Source organism: Lissotriton helveticus, chromosome 2_1 (assembly GCF_964261635.1).
Source record: "Lissotriton helveticus chromosome 2_1, aLisHel1.1, whole genome shotgun sequence".
NCBI classification, from domain to species: domain Eukaryota; kingdom Metazoa; phylum Chordata; class Amphibia; order Caudata; family Salamandridae; genus Lissotriton; species Lissotriton helveticus.
The window spans coordinates 1973688403-1973704975 of record NC_136059.1 but is presented as its reverse complement, the minus strand read 5'-3'; the positions used below and the strand labels follow the sequence as shown (position 1 = coordinate 1973704975).

The following is a 16573-nucleotide window of genomic DNA, read 5'->3' as shown; positions in this document are numbered from 1 at the left end:
TTGTTTGGTGAATTAGATTAGTGATCCCTCCTTTTGGACTTTTGTATCCTCCCAGGAGGACTGCCCCAGTTAAATGTGCTCTTACTGGGGGGCGTGGCCAGCAGCCGACGATGGCGGCAGCTTAGTGGGCAAGCTCCGTAGTTGAAGCGGCCTCTTTGATAATCCGGCTATTAATCCGTCTCAGTTCTGTCACAGACGGACAGGTACTGAAGCCCGGGACCGGGCGGCACAATCGGGGATCGGCGGATTCCTGATCCGACGGCGAGAAGTGAAGTTGGTGCACCGACCGGCTGGGCCGCTGCGGAGATCGAGAGCCGGGGTGTTGACTGGGGCGGCGGGCGGACAGGAAGTGCGGCGATCCGGGAGAGGCTGCACCGGAAGTATCCGCTCGAGTCCGAGGACTCGTACAGTCAAGGTATTCCCAGTCGGGGCTGCCGCCGGAGACACAGCCGGACGAGAAGAGATCACTTGAGGGGATCGCCTGGCCCACCCGGCTGAATCGTGACGGCGGAGGTGTCCTGGTCGCCGCGAGGGTCGCGGGCGCCATCTTGCCGGAGGTTGGTGGTGAGACCCGGGGACCCGGAGGACCTGAGGGCAGAGCGAGCCGCGGTGTGGACCGGACACTGCTCTGGCCCGCGAGGGCTGCACACCGGAACGTGGACCCGCCGGAGAGAGGAGGGGCAGAGGAGAGACGGCTTGCCGGGTGGGGGCGCGTGGGAGGAACGACTCGCGCTGCTGCCCGAACAATTCTGACGCATGAACGCAGCGCGCTGCCCTTCGGACCAGGACCTGGTATACTGGGGCCCCGCGGCTCGTTAGGTCCGAGGGAGCGCAGCTGTGCCTTTATACTGGCTCTCAGGACTCACTGCGCTTGGCATTACATGGGCTGTGGTGCACCCCCCAGCATAGCGTGAGTGCACATGGTGGCGTCGCAGCGCTACATGCGGAGGCACACTTAGACCTGCGGAGTCTACCCCCAGCGTTGTGGATTCTGAGTGATGGGGGTGAATTGACCTGCATACCCCGGAGGGCTCACCGTTTCTTGTCGCCCTGTTCTAGAGGCGGCATCACCCACCATTGGCTCGACGGAAATGTAACTGTGCTGGGACGACACACACCACCCCAGAGTCATCTACGTGGGGGTGATCTCCCTTTCGCCTGCACGCCTGCGGGGATTCTGTCCGCCAAGACCGTTCCCAGACCACCAGGCCGGAGGTCACTACAGAGATGGCCGGGAAGGGGTCGAAAGGTGCAGCCGCACAGGCCCGGTTGGAAAGGTATGCCTATGACAGAGCCCCCTCCTCTTCGCCTGATGCGAAATCGTTGCAGGGCAAGACGGTAGAATCGGCGGGGGGCAAGAAGGCGACCATAGACGACGTCATGAAGGCCCTGGCGCAGGTGCAGATGACGGTGGGAACGATATCGACCGATATCACACTACTGCGGGCGGATCTCCATAAAATATCTGAAAAAGTGCAATCGATGGAAGTTGTCACTAAATCTTTGGTGGAAGATGTTTCAGAGCTGCAAATCAACATGGAGCGGATCGCGAAAGAGAACAAGGACCTACGTGATAAGCTGGACGATCAGGAGGGACGCTCCAGACGGAACAACATCCGTATTATTGGGGTTCCGGAGTCGGAGGGAACGGGAGCCATGGACCTCTACGTCGAGGAGCTGATTAAACAACAACTGCGACCGAAAGGTCTCGGACTTTTTCTCTGTGGAGAGGGCGCACAGGGTACCGGGAGGCCGCCCGAAGCAAGGAGCGAACCCACGGCCGGTCATAGCGCGCCTCTTCAATTTTAGAGACAGGGATGCGATCTTACAGGCGGCGCGGAAGTCTCCACCGGTTCGCATCCACAACTCCACACTGGCATTTTTTCCGGACTATACGGCGGAGGTGGCACGGAGGAGAAGGACCTTTTTTGAGGTGAAAAAAGAACTCTGGGCCAGAGACCTACCTTACTCAATGCTCTTTCCAGCCAAGCTCAGGGTGGTGGCGGACAGTAAAACGTGGTTTTTCGAAACTCCGGAATCGGCACAGGATTGGCTGGAGGGATGGAGAACAGCGGCGAGGCCGCGTCGATCCAACCGGCCGACCGGACACAAAAACGGAGAGGCTCACCGAAGCTCCCAAACGTCAGGAGAAGAAACAAGTCAACGCTCACCTTTGCACGGAATTCAGGAAGCGGACGATGAGGTAGAAGAATGATCTCAACCAACTGAAATTAGGAATCACTTGTACCGCTGCCCGGGCGTGCCGCCATGGACACTGGGCGGAGGGCCTCCGTGAATGAGGGGAGAGGCCGCTGACTACGGAGGGTCCTTCACCCCAGCGCGCAAGTAATATGTTTTGGGGAGGGTTCAGGCACTCTGCTGAGTTGGGGGGGCGGGCAGTTCGGAGTCCGCTAAGCAGGGGGGCAGGGAGGGGGGGCGTTGGGAGAGGGGGGGTTTTGCGTTTGAGTATTGCAATGTTGGTATGGATAAGAGGTATATGGCTAGTTTGCACCACATAGCAGGATTTAGGTACAACAATCGAGCTCAGGCATGGCTACACAATACTACATCCACGCACAGCACCGATGGCACACACAACACGGTCTGAGATGGGGGGGGGGGGGTCAGGAAATGAAGCGGGTAGCGCCATTGGGCGTTATGACCTGGAATGTGCGGGGCTTAGGGGACAGGATCAAGCAGGGACTGGTTTTGCAAAGTATTAGGAGGTTTAATGCGGCCTTGGTCCTATTGCAAGAGACACACTTAACGGGCACAACTACGCGAGCCTTGGATAGGAAGGGATACAGTATGATCGCCCATTCTGAATTCACGAAGGGGTCCCGTGGCACAGGCATCCTCATGCACCGCTCCTCAGGGTTCATTGTCCGATCCACAAAAACAGACACACAGGGACGTTTTGCAGCTGCGCATGGTCAGTGGGAAGGGAGGCCGCTGAACATGGTCTCGGTCTATGTTCCACCGGCGCTGCATGCAGTGGCCCTCCCTCCTGACTTGGGGCGGTTTCTGTTGGATTTGCCGGAGGGAGATCTTGTTCTGGGAGGGGGGGGGGGGGGGGGGGGGGGGGACTTCAACACTGTGGCACACAGCACACATGATAGATTTCCGATACGTACTCAACCACCTGGGCCCTCACGCCTACATGGTTTCCTGGAGGCACAGGGTTTGGTGGACCTATGGAGACACTTACACCCAGAGGACAGGCAATACACCTATCACTCGGCGGTCCATGACAGTCTGTCACGGATTGATTACTTTTTGACTCTAGGACACGGCCTCCTCACTATTGAAGACGTACAAATTAGAGCCAGGGGTATTTCGGACCACTCTCCACTGACACTGACTCTCTCCAATCCTGAAAGGACGAGGAGACGTATCTTCCCGATATACCCGGGCTACCTTCAGGTACCACAGATCTCCAAAGCACTGAAGGAAGGGACTAGGTCATACTTTAGCGAAAACGAGGGGACGGTTGAGTCTCCTTCAATTCTATGGGAGGCGTACAAAACGGTCCTTCAAGGGCTAGCTATTTCAGCGATTACACGACAAACGCACGCAAAAACAGGAACTTTTAGACCTCGAAAATAAATTGGACGTGGCCACTAGGGATCATGAGAATAATCAGACGTCGACTACTCGACATGCACTCCAACTATGCCAGCGGAGTCACTGTAATCATGTGCGAAGAGGGGTGGTGCACGCAATCGCGTCCACGCAACAAAGATTGTATGATGTGGGCGATAAGGCAGGTAGACTCCTAGCCTGGTTAGATAGGAAGAGGGAGGGACAGAGGGCCATTTTACATCTGAAAGACCATACGGGTGTGTTGCGGTCCCACCCTTCAGATAGTTGAGCTACTAGCGGACCATTTTCAGGCGGTATACACCCCCGATACTGAGGTGACTCGTGAGATGGCTGTGACGTCCCTGGTGGACGTACCCACTCGCGTCTTGCCACAGGCCAGCGTCGACGACCTAGAAGGGGACATAACTGCTGATGAGATTCAAATAGCTATAACAGCATTACACCCAGGGAAGGCTGCAGGGCCTAACGGTATTCCGATAGAATGGTACAAGGTAATGTCGGAACAGCTCTCCACGCCCTTGTGTAACATGTTTCTGGATAGCCAGGAACGGGGTCAGCTGCCGCCCGACCAGCGTGCGGCGACTATAGTGACAATCCCAAAACCCGGCAAGCCGCCGGAAGAGTGCGGCTCCTACCGCCCAATCTCCCTCCTCAACGCCGAGAACAAAATCTTAGCTAAACTACTGGCGAATAGGTTACGGCCGCATTTGGTGCATTTAATACACCCGGACCAGTCAGGCTTTATGCCACATAGGAGCACGGCACTGAACCTCCGGCGACTGCATGGGGTGATGGCACGGGCTCCACTGTTGACGGAACAGGCGGCGATCCTCTCACTGGACGCCAAAATGGCATTTGACCTGGTGGAGTGGCAGTACCTTTTCGCAGTCTTGGAACATATGGGTTTCGGCCCGAAATTCATAGCATGGATTAAGTTATTATACCAACTCCCGACGGCACGAGTGACGGCAAATGGCCGTATCTCCAGAGAGATATTGTTGGGGAGGGGTACGAGGCAGGGATGCCCTCTCTCGCCGCTGTTGTTCGCTTTGGTCCTGGAGCCCTTAGCCACTGTCATTAGGACTACTCGGCTGTTGAGGGGTGTGCGGTGGGGGGAAGAATGGGAAGACAGAGTCTCCTTATACGCAGATGACATGTTAATTTACCTGATGGATCTACCAACGGGGATACCTGCGTTGCTGGCGGTGTGTGAGAGACACGGGCTGGCCTCGGGTTACAAAATAAACTGGGCGAAATCAGTGCTCTATATGATACACGGCGCGCCACCGGCGCTACCCTTTGACTGTCCATTGTTGGTGAGCGATGTTTCCTTCAAGTATCTGGGGATCCATATTACGCGAAGCCACGATACCTTTTTAGAACTGAACTTACAGCCGTTGCTCAGGAGACTAAGAACAGACGTGGGGCACTGGAAGACTCTCCCCCTGACCTTGCTAGGCAGGGCGGCGTTGTTTAAAATGATGGCGCTGCCCCGCTTTCTTTACGTCCTAGAAAACACCCCGGCGGCGGTTCCGCCACCGTTTTTCAGGCGAGTCTCGGCACTGCTGTCAAGCCTCATATGGGGAGACAAACCGGCGAGAGTAGCACAGCTAAAATTGGTCAGGGATTGGTATAGCGGGGGGATAGCTCTCCCCAATCTGGAACTGTACTACTGGGCGGCACACCTGAAGGTGATCAACCAATGGATACATGGACCGATTGATGACCCGGCATTCCTGGCAGATAGGCAGCAATTAGGCGCTGCCACCCTTTTAGCTCCGCTTTATAACAAGGGGATGATTAGGAAACTGAGGGGCCCCACCAAGCATGCCGTAGCAATATGGCATAGAGCCCAAACGCGCATGAAATGGGGAGGGGTGGTTACGCGTATGACGCCTTTATGGGACTCCAAAGTCTTTGGCAATCTGAGGAGTTGCAAGGGCTTTGACCAGTGGGACGTCATAGGAATTTCCACGGTTGGGGACTTGTGGACAAGGGAGGGAGTGATACCATTTGAGACCCTCAGGGTACAATACGAAATGAGAATTACGGAGACGTACCGTTACATACAGATCCGACACGCATTGCTGACGGCGCTGGAGCCTGGGAGGACGGTCCCGGAGTCGACACCGTTAGAGGATCGGCTTCTGACAGACTTTATGGAAAGTAAGGCCACCTCCCTCACTTATCGTAAATTAATCAATAATATGCCAGACCCGTTGCAAAAATTAAAAGTAACCTGGGAGGAGGAGCTGGGCGAACTGAATGAGGAGGAGTGGAATGCCGCGTCAGCGTCACCCAGGGAGGCGGGCATGTCGACAAGATTTCGGTTGGTGCAGTTTAAAATACTGCACCGAGTCTATTATACACGTGTCTTGCTACATAAGATTCATAGAGCTGATCACCCACACTGTCTGAGACAATGCGGAACACTGGGTACACTGTTTCACACTTTGTGGGAATGCCCTGAAATCATGGTTTATTGGCGGAGAATAACACGCACAATGGCACAGGTATCACAGGTCCCCATCACACCTGACCCCAAAATTTGCCTGTTAAATATATGGGGCCCGACCGACCTCACGACATATGGGAAGCAATGGGTAATAGTAGGCATGATGCTGGCGAAGAGAGATATTGCGCAGAAATGGGGGGCACGGGAAACACCTACCCTAACGCAATGGTGTAGAAATATGGATTTGGCGATGGTAACGGAGAGAGCGGTGTATCAACAAAGGTGTAACCCACGTAAATGGAATGGAATTTGGCTCCCATGGAACACATAGGGGGGATATTTGTGAGCCTTTGCCGGAAGGTGAAGACCTAGATAGCGAGGACGAGGACCTAGAATGAGGGGGGGGAAGTCGAGAGAGCTGGAACTTGATATGAGTCGGCGGTACACTGGAGGGAGCTATGGAAATGACCGCAGATCGAATGGGCCGCAGTGTGATGCCTTTATACTGGAGGGTAGCCAATACTTTTAGGGAGGATGCATATGATGGTCACTGCCGTATATCCAAGCATTTTTATTCTCAGTTACTTGTTACTGTAATACAATAAAAAGTTGCAATGTCGAAGTAACGTGGCTGAATGTTGAAGCCACTCTTAAGAAAGTGTATACATGTGACCGAGTTTTTCAATATGCAACAATAAAAATATTTTATAAAAAAAAATGTGCTCTTACTCTTCATGGCCCTCCACGACAGAATCAACGCCAACACACAACAGCAAAGAAGTTTTCACCATCGTCAAGGAGTTTACCAGGTACAACAGCGAGACCAGACATCCCACCCTTCCAAGACCTCTGCAACAAACTCAGCAACTTCTTCCACCACAAGATCAAGCAGATCTTTGACAGTTTCGATGTGCCAGATATTACTGCGCCCAACCACGACGCTCTCCAACAGACCCTGCTCAACTGGACCCACTAACCACAGAGGACAACCTCAAGACCATGAAAAGCATTAACTACAGAGCCCCCTCGGTCCCTTGCCTGCACTGCATCTTCCATAGAGCAGACACCTCCATTGCCCCCGAGCTTCTACGCACCATCAACCGCTCCCCGACTAGAAACACACAGATCAACCCCCTGTTGAAGAAGTCACATTCCCCCCCTCCCCCCCGTCCCCCCAGGGCGAATCCGCAGCCCTCATCCTTCTGGGACTCTCGGCTGCCTTCAATACAGTCTCCCACCACACCCTAACAACGAGACCCCTCAACAGTCATTCATGATTAGGCCCTGGACTGGATCCACTCTTGTATCACTGGTCAAACACAGGAGTCGGACAATCTCTGTTCCTCTCGGAACCCATAGAGATCAGCTGCAGAGGTCCCCTAGGGCTCCTCCCAGACTCACACCCCCTTTAACATCTACATACCCCCTGCAGCGATCGTCCGGAACCACTGACTCAACAATATCCTACGCAGATGACACGCAGCTGATCCTCTCCCTCACCAATGTAACCAGCGCCGCCAGAATGAACTTCTACTGCAGAATGAAGACCGTTGTGACCTGGATGAAAGACCGTTGCCTCAAACTTAAATTAGACCAAAGTACTCCTCTTGGGACCACTCCTGCTGGTCCGCCACATTGGGAACCCCCCACGGACCACGCACGAGACCTCAGAATCATACTGGACTCCTCACTCACAGTGAACCGCAAGATAAACGATGTATCCTCACTATGCATCTACCCGTTCCATCTGCTTTGAAAGACATGAAGATGGACCCCACCTAATCCAGAAAGACTGTCACCCACGCACTCATCAACAGCCAACCACTACGGCAACGCACTCTACGAAGTTGTCACCCAGAAACTCCTCAGGTCACGATAGAACATTCAAAATGTTGCAGTCCTCAACATCCCCGCCACATCAACAAACACCTTTGAGAACTCCACTGGCTCCCAGCCAACAAAAGAATCACTTTCAAGCTTCTCACACATGCATACAAGCTGGACCAGCATATCTAAACCACAGCCTCTTATTCAACGTACCTGTAGACACCACCACTCTGCCCAACTGGCCCTGCCCACCGTCCCACAAGATTAGAGCCCGAGGAAGATCCTTGTTCCACCTCACCACTAAGACCAGGAATACCCTGCCTCTCTACCTCGGGAAATCACTGCCACTGACCCAATTCAGGAAGGGTCTCAAGACCTGGCTCTTCAATTGAACCACAGTGCAGAGGCAGATCAGAAGCCTCCCCCAGCAACTAGAGACCCTCATGGGTGAGTAGCAGCGCTTTATAAACCCCAGATTGATTGATGTTATTTAGGATACTTAGAGAGCACTCTTTTTTGCTGAGCTGCCTCGGCTGTGTTAAGGGTTTGTTTTGTTTACTTCATGGCTGGCTAGTATTTTTCTTTGATTTGCTCCTGCAGAGTTTGCCATTTCTATTTGGTTTTGATTCGCCATTGTTTAAATTTGTTATAAGTTTTATTTCATTTATTAAGATCGGCATGTTAACTGTAGAGCAGACGCAGAGACTAACCCCGTCCCTCAGGCACAGAATTGGCAGCTCTGTATGTTATGCCAAATTGCTAACTTGGTAAGCAAACTTGTTTCCCTTTGCGAACGATGGCAGGGCAGAGTGCAAGAAAGGAGAGGCTGAATATTTGCTACCCGTTCCATCAATCTATGCATGTTCTTGGTGGCTGCGGTTAAAGCCCACCCCTTACCAAGAAAGTAATCTACTAAAGGCTTAGAAATAGGGTTAACATATGTATTTGCCAGTGAACATAGAAAAGGTACAAGACCCACCGCTAAAGCATGTGAGGCTGGCAGCCATGTTAGAATATGGGTCACAGGGCAGTAGATCTAAGCAAGGTTAACCCAACTTATCCTTTAATAGATACTGCTAAGTGACAATGAAAACAATGCAGTAGCAGTACCTGACCTCGTGTGAGGTTGATGCATGTGCATAGACCGTAAGCATGGCTTCATTTAATGTATTTTTCTTCTGTGGTGATGGTAGGAAAGTCACTTGCAGAGTTAATGTAGTCTAGCGCCAAGTAAAAGTACTACATTAAATAACACTCAGATGTTTTGTAAGGTTTGATAGCATACTTTCACACTGGTGTTTTTGAAAGGTGTCGATATGTAAAAATCTGTTGTCTGTCAAGCAACCTTAAAATGCACTGCATACAGGAGTTGAACTCTGACCCACCAGAGGCCTCTCTGCAAGGCTCAGGGGCAGCAAGGTGCCATTTGCAAAATGTTTTAATCTGTGCACTTTGATACACTCCAGTCAGGCGAGCATGTATTCCTTAATCAAACTGCATGATAATGTGTAATTGTATAGCATTCAATCCCTGTCGGCACAGCCCCCAGGATAATGTGATGCATAGCTAAACACATAACAAGCATTTGCAATGCAATAGGTCTCGCATTTACGTGACTGAGCTATTAGTATTATAAATGACAATGCCTTTTATTTAGGTTTTAAAACGCAAAACAAATAAAATGCATTGTCATTTACATTGCCAATAGCTCAAACTTGCGCAAATGCGAGACCTATTGTATTGCAAATGCTTGTTAAATTCTGACTTTGTGCTTCTCTAGAAGAAGCACTCTTAAACGATACTGCTTACGAGTATGGATGACATGTCACTCCTACACCTTGTAGCCCTCTGGATTATGCAACATTTCCTACACACCGAGTCATAAACTTATGATTGTATAGTCTCTCTGTAATGCATGTGTGATGAAAAGTGCTCTGACACCCTACACTGGTATGAGTGGTGCGATATATAACTAATTAAATGCATCTGAGAGAGAGTGGTTATGGAGACTTGAGGGGCACTGTTAAAGGATTGTGGTGTAAGAATCCCTGGTGGAGGTGGTCATTGGTGGGCACCAACAAACAGTGTTGCAAAGGGCGCCACCAGCGCTAAAGCAGGCCCTGCTTAGTGTAGTGCCTTCCCATTTTTGGTGATTTGCAGCAATTTTAAGATCTTTAAGTTTCAGGTTACTCAAATGAGTGTAGTTTCGAATATTAATATGTTTCCCGGTCTTCATTTTTTGATTTTGCTCACAGGAAAGTGTCACTCATAGGTGTTGAAATCACCCATAATTACACTGAAATTATGAAAATGTCACATGGCAATCGGAAACCTTCGCAGCTATGCAAGAAGCTGGCAAAACTGTCTGAACTACAAGTAGAAGACATGGACATTGTCAAGAAACGCTACCCAGGCAGCTAATTCAGAATGCTGTTTGAGCCAGAACTGTGACGAGAGTCCATGGGACAAGGCACCAGGGTCATACGAGGGAATGAGGAAGTCACGAAGAATGAGTACCTGCAGTTTTCCATTTCAAGCAGTCGTCTCTGTAGTGCCCTGTAACGAAACGGACTGAAGTTTCCAGAATAGGACCGATCAATAACGTTTTCAGCTGAGAATACTTTATTCCATTTCCAATGCACATTAACATGAAGTGACGACGTGGCATTTCGCTAAATACTTGACCCGAAGAGTTTTTTTGCTTCATTACAGAACAAAAATAAGTTACGGAAGTTTGTAGCGCGCGCATTGCACGGTTTTTATGCCACTCCACAGAGGACGCATCTCATAAGTTGCGCGCACTCTGCTCGTGGGCCAAGAGCAGCACACGAGATGTAAGGAGCGTGCTGGCCAACAGGAGACCCGGGGATGCGCGCAGTTTCACTCCGGGCGCGCGACCGGGCCCCACTGCTCCCTCGGATTCCCTGTAGTCGCTGCCTATTTCAAACCTGATCGCTGACGGTCCCGGGGAGGGAGGAGGCATGCGCGGCTCCTCGAGCACCCATCACTGCTCCAGACACGCAGAACGAGCCGCTGCGGGCACCAGAGGGGAGGCGAGCACTGAAGGAAGTGTTTAGAGAGCGGTGAGACCTTATGTATTTTTTTAAATAATAAAAATAGCGTGGGAGGTGAGAAGTGCTGCTTGTAAAGTTAGACCAGTGGGATGCTCTCACCTTATGTATGGACTGGCAGCCGCCAAAATGCTCTTGGGCACTGGAATCTCCTGTCCCTCCAGAACTAGGCAAGCGTCGCAGGACAAGGCGTCCCCGCGGAAGGAGCTGAGGAATCGCAGCAGCTTCACTGCATGCTGGGGGTCCGCAAGCACTGACACCGTGTCCGACATCGCCGGGGACAAGGGATCTAAGGCCTGGGAAGGGAGTTGGGCCAACAGGAGGGGATGGAGCCCCGGCAATATGCAGCGTGTGAGGAACAGGAGTCTCTTCCCTAATGTGTCATACCCTAAAGATGCCGCACTCTGACCCTCCCTATGCCCTGCTTTCTCACGAATTGAAAAGCTGTTTCTAACTCCGCCCACGACATACTTCCACCTTCTCACTCTAAAAACAACCCATTCTTATGTTTATCCCCGCCTTCCTAACACCGCCTCAGAAACAGGCTGTTAGATCGTTATGCCTGACTAAGATGTCTCTTGCTCAAGAGACAGCTCAGCCAAATGTGCACCAACCAGCTCAAACCCTTTGATTTGTGACACATGGGTGAAATAGCTGGTACTTCGGAAATACTTTTTAAATGACTAGATATGACCACTGTTATTAGTTCATGTTATGTAATTCACAGCTTGTAACTCATTTTGACAACTGCTGCAATTAAGTCGACCAGGTTATGGCGCCAGTGAGACGGCCGCTCATGCCCTCACAACAAAGACGGAAAACAGAAAGCAATAATCACTGCATGCCGCCAAGCGCCTCACATGCTGCTGAATGCTAGCACGTCTTCCGGAGCGCGTTCACACTTGTTCTCAACCCTACTTGACGCGCGCCAGCTGTACACACTTTGTAGCAAGCGCGCCCACAGACCACAAGCTGCGCGTGCCCCAGTCTGTCTCCCTTGAGAGGGATCACGCTGACAATAAGTCTCGCTGGCGACAGGGCTTCCGCGCTGCAACGCCGGGCGAGACATAAAAAGGCTCTAAAGGTGGGACCTATTGGGTATGTCAATGCTTGTTGGAAGGAAGTTGACTGCATTTCGACACGGTAGTTCCGGCCACGCCAAGACTAAGGAGTGTGAATCCTTCTGCTTTGGCTCTGTGGATGAAGAGAGAAAGGAGACTGCAAAGCATTTTAAAGTCGGGGGGGGGGTTTAGGGGGCCTTAGATTAGATGGCTTTTTCATCCCGCCCAAACTTGCGGCATCTCCATTATGGATATATTTGCAACAGTATATTATGGCACTGATGACGCATGTGTCTAATTTAGAATGTATATTATTAATAGCGTGCAGAGCAACCTACCTACACTTGAATTTATGTGCATATTGATATGAAGCCTATGCTAATTACGCCTCAATGTCTTGGTGTCCAAAATGGATGTTACAGCTTCATGCTTTATGGTTCTGATGTACATAGTCAATCAAGATGGGGATTGGCTTGTTTCTGAATGACACCGTTCTAAAAAAAGACTAGTCTATAGTATCATTTCTCAAGGACATTTCGCTTGCATTCGGTATTACATTCATTCACAATGGTTCACTGTTATTTATGTAACTAGTGTGTTCAGACACCACGACTATTGGAGTACGAGGACGGCACACAGGTATCCCGCAGGTCGTGACCGAGACTGTGGGTCATTCCCCTTGCCGAACCACTCCTGGAAGTACCGCAGGCCAATCGCCAGCGTATGCTTGAGGAGGGAATACCCCCCTTAAACACCTATAGCACCTTAGTGAGTGCACATAGTCTGCTACACTCACTTAACTATGTAATTTTAAACTTGCACCAACACTTATAAGCGGTCCTGAGGAAAGCCAAAATTAAAAGAAGACACTGGCTGAAACATGTCAACCAACACCGGATGTAGGAGGTCGTAATTTGTCACCATCGCATCCACCCGGCCTTGTTTTTAACCGCTGACAGGAGCCCATTTATTAAAATTTAATTTAGCCCTCGGGCACTGGGACTCCTGCCAAGCCGTTTTAATCTCACTTCACCAGTCTCACTACACTGCACTCTCAGTAAGAAACCTGCTCCGCTGTAATCAGGAGTCGAAGCACACCCGGGACACATTAGGTGTCACTGGGTGGGCCCGATGAAGCATGCCACCAACTAGGTTGGTGGGCGAGGGCTTCATGAAGACACCCAACGGGTGCCACTGGACATGACTTTTCAGAGTTCCATATACAAGTCACAAGTAGTTCTTTTTGATACATATAGCACGACAGGAGCCATTTAGCATTTTGAAAGGCTATAAACTTGTACATTTTTCAGTATACGAGTACAACAGTGCCAGCAGAGATCACTGGCACAATTCCATGTGTGAAAAAGCAGTGATATTTCCCTTAACTGGTGAAGTACATAAAAAAAAGCAAGCCACTGAACTTTAAGTGTGTGTGTTGGCATCTGCAGCCACATTAATTTAATAATCTACACTCTGCACCATCCCAGCATCTCTAGATACGCCTCCATTCTGACAGTGAAGTAAAGAAAAGTAGAATGGCTATGGTGGACGTAAAAATCTGGTGCCAATTAACAGGAAGCCGTCCATATTAAACGATCTTGGCGAGGCATGACTGCAAAATAATTCTCTGAATTATTGGTGCCAAAGTTAATCGGTCTTCAGGAACGTCTTAAAACCAAATTCAATAACCCTGTACAGACACTTGCAACTAAGAGCTGAATTCAACAAAGTTTAAAAAAAACAAAACTCACTTTCTCTGGAACCAAATACACACTGGTTAAGAATACACTGTAGTAGATATGTAAAGTGTATGAAGCAAATGTGATGAAATCAACTGGAGTACCAAGTCAAAAGTAGAGAAAACGTTATGCGGACAAGCGAAATGTTGACAACCATTATTTGTTTCACAACTGTGGCAGATTTCAATTCATAGGAATGCACAGCATTTTTCCAGTACTTACTGGTTCCCTGGGTTCGCGTGACTAGAGTCTTCCCAATGTTGCGGATATTGAACATTGCTGGTGCTTTGACATCATACCAGTCTTTTTTGGAGAAGGGGTCAACACTGGGGGGAAAAAACATGGAAAGTTTATCAATTAAACAAATTCAGACAAGATCACTTTTTTCAACCAGCATCAATCTACTTCTGTTCATTATAAGGTTACTAGGAAATAGTGTAGGCTAGTGCCTACTATATAACTACTACTACTTCTATGTACCACACCCCACAAGTTCCTAAAACATATGCTCTTCTTATATGCACAAATATGCAGAGTCAGGCCATGCATATGTGGATTAAAATTGCTCAAGGGTCCATCTAGAGTAGCAGTGATACAAGCTCTGTATTAAACAACAGATGCAGTGATAACTCTGGTAGACCAGTGAAACAGGTTTCACTATTAAGATCAATTCACAGAAACAAGCACATTGAAAAGAAGTAAAAACCTCCCCATGTGTGTCATGCCATCAAAACTGTGTACAAGGGAAAAAGATTAAAACCCAGCTTAGAAACTCCTACATCCAAAAGTGTGCACAGCTGCACTGAAGAGCCCCACAGAAACCTGGTCAGTTGCATTATTGAACCCAACATGTAAAACCGGGGTCAAGCAATACAGTATCAGGTAATCAAGGGTGTAACAATAAACAACGGGAAAACAGCAAAAGATGGAGTAGACTCTCTCAAACCATAACCCCTTCGACACTGATGACATAACCGCTCTGTCATCAGCCGCAGTACTGCTGTGCTGATGGAGCGGTTCAGTCATGGCCCGCTCGACGCGCCTGCGCGGCACGTTCTATTGAGCGGGCGGGGCCATGACGGAACCGCTCCGTCATGAGCACAGCTCAACCGAGGCTGGTAACGGAGCGGTTCCGTCACCAGCATGGACGTGCCGCGTGCCCCCCCCTGCCCACTTAGCGCTGCGGCGGAATAGCCGCAGCAGCGAAGGTGTTAAGCAGCCCACTCGCTGTTCCATGTTTATTTGTGGTACTTAACTCTACCAGCAACTGCTCACCTATGTGATTTATTTGACGCACCCTTGGACATTGGTTAAGACTGCCACAGGCAGATTTAGCTGTGCGGCAGGCTACTGTTACCAAAGCAACATATTCTAATAAGCTTTGTGTCAGCACTGGACTGAATATTTGATGGCTTTATTGTCCATCTCAGTTGTGTGCTCCGACTTTCCTCCTATTCTTGTGTATGGCTTGCACAGGAGAATTTCAGTCTCCGTGTTCTGAATGGATGGGTTGTATCAGTCCACTGCATACTACTTGGATTATTACATATTGTGCTCTACATAGCAGAGATTTTTTTCAAATATTAATTTTTAAAAGACAACCTGGGAGCCACAAAGGGCTGCTGAGGAGTTTGCAACCTTTTTCGGACATGGCTCATATATGGAAGTATGTTAAAAAGGTAAATTAAAGAAGGTTGCCACGCGTCACTGCAGGTGTCTTGAAACTTGCGTTTGCATACCCTTGACAAAAAGCATTAGCAAAGCCAATATACAGCCTTTTAGAGCAAAGTATTGACTTTTCTAATTCATGTTTTTAGTACTGCCTCTTTAAAAGTTGAATTTGGTCCAGTCCCACAGTTTGAGATTTTCTCAAGGTCTAGTACAGTTAATCTGATTGATTACCAAAGCAATTGTTACACTTATTTTCATTAATGTTTTAGATTAAACTCTTTAGCAAGAGTATATTATACATGGGAACCAGCAATCTATATATAAAAGCCGTCACTTATTTCCTTATTGGAGGAGATTTGTGATGCATCTAGTTGCTTGTAACAAAAAAACCTAAATGCTAAACGGTACGAAGTTATTAGTGGAGTTCGGATATCACAATGCTCCCTTACCAGCATGAAAAGCAGGCCAAGGAGCATAATTATAGCCACAGCTCAAACAAGCATTGGCAAAACCAACAGGTCGCGCCTATGCAAATACTATTGACTTTGGCGATATGTTTTAGCTATGTTGTACACCAGTGTGGCTGCTGTTCAGCATGGCTACAAGTTTGTGGGGTTAAGCAGAGCGGCGTGGAGCGTTATGGAATGGCAAAGAGTTGAGTGGTGTGGAATTGAGTGGCAGAGTGTGGTGGCGTAGTGTGTCGCATAATAAAGTGGAGTAAAATGGCAGAGGGAGCTGTGTAGAGCTGCGTAGTGTTGTGGAGTGAAATACAGTGAAGTAGGCTGTCAGAGAGAAGTTTAATGGAGTAGAGCATTGGTTTGCAGTAAAGTGTAGAGCGCCTTGGCGTAGAGTGGACTGACAGGTTAGATTGCAGTGGCACATAGTAGAGTGCATTGCCATAGAGTGGAGTGGTGCAGGGTAGAGTGTAGTGGCATAAGGATCATTAACAGAGTGGTGTAGAGTAAAATGGCATAGAGTACAATGTCAGAAAGCAGTGGGGCACAGTAGCTTAAAGTTGCCTGACTGGAGTGGTATAGAGTGCAGCGGGGCATAGTAGATTGGGGTGGAGTGCGCTGGTATACAGTGAGTGGTGCAGAGTAGAGTGCATTGGCATAGCAGGCATTGGAGTAGAATGACTGAGTAGAA

General features: G+C 49.5%; 1 protein-coding gene across 1 annotated transcript in view; it reads right to left on the bottom strand.

Moving 5' to 3' along the window:
* RPS3A (ribosomal protein S3A) overlaps window positions 1-16573 on the bottom strand; it is a 33698-nt gene that overhangs the window by 15244 nt on the left and 1881 nt on the right. Inside the window, exon 2 of the mRNA XM_078676917.1 lies at window positions 13979-14082. Within this exon, the coding sequence (XP_078533043.1) occupies window positions 13979-14082 (104 nt within the window). The remainder of the gene's footprint in view (window positions 1-13978; window positions 14083-16573) is intronic.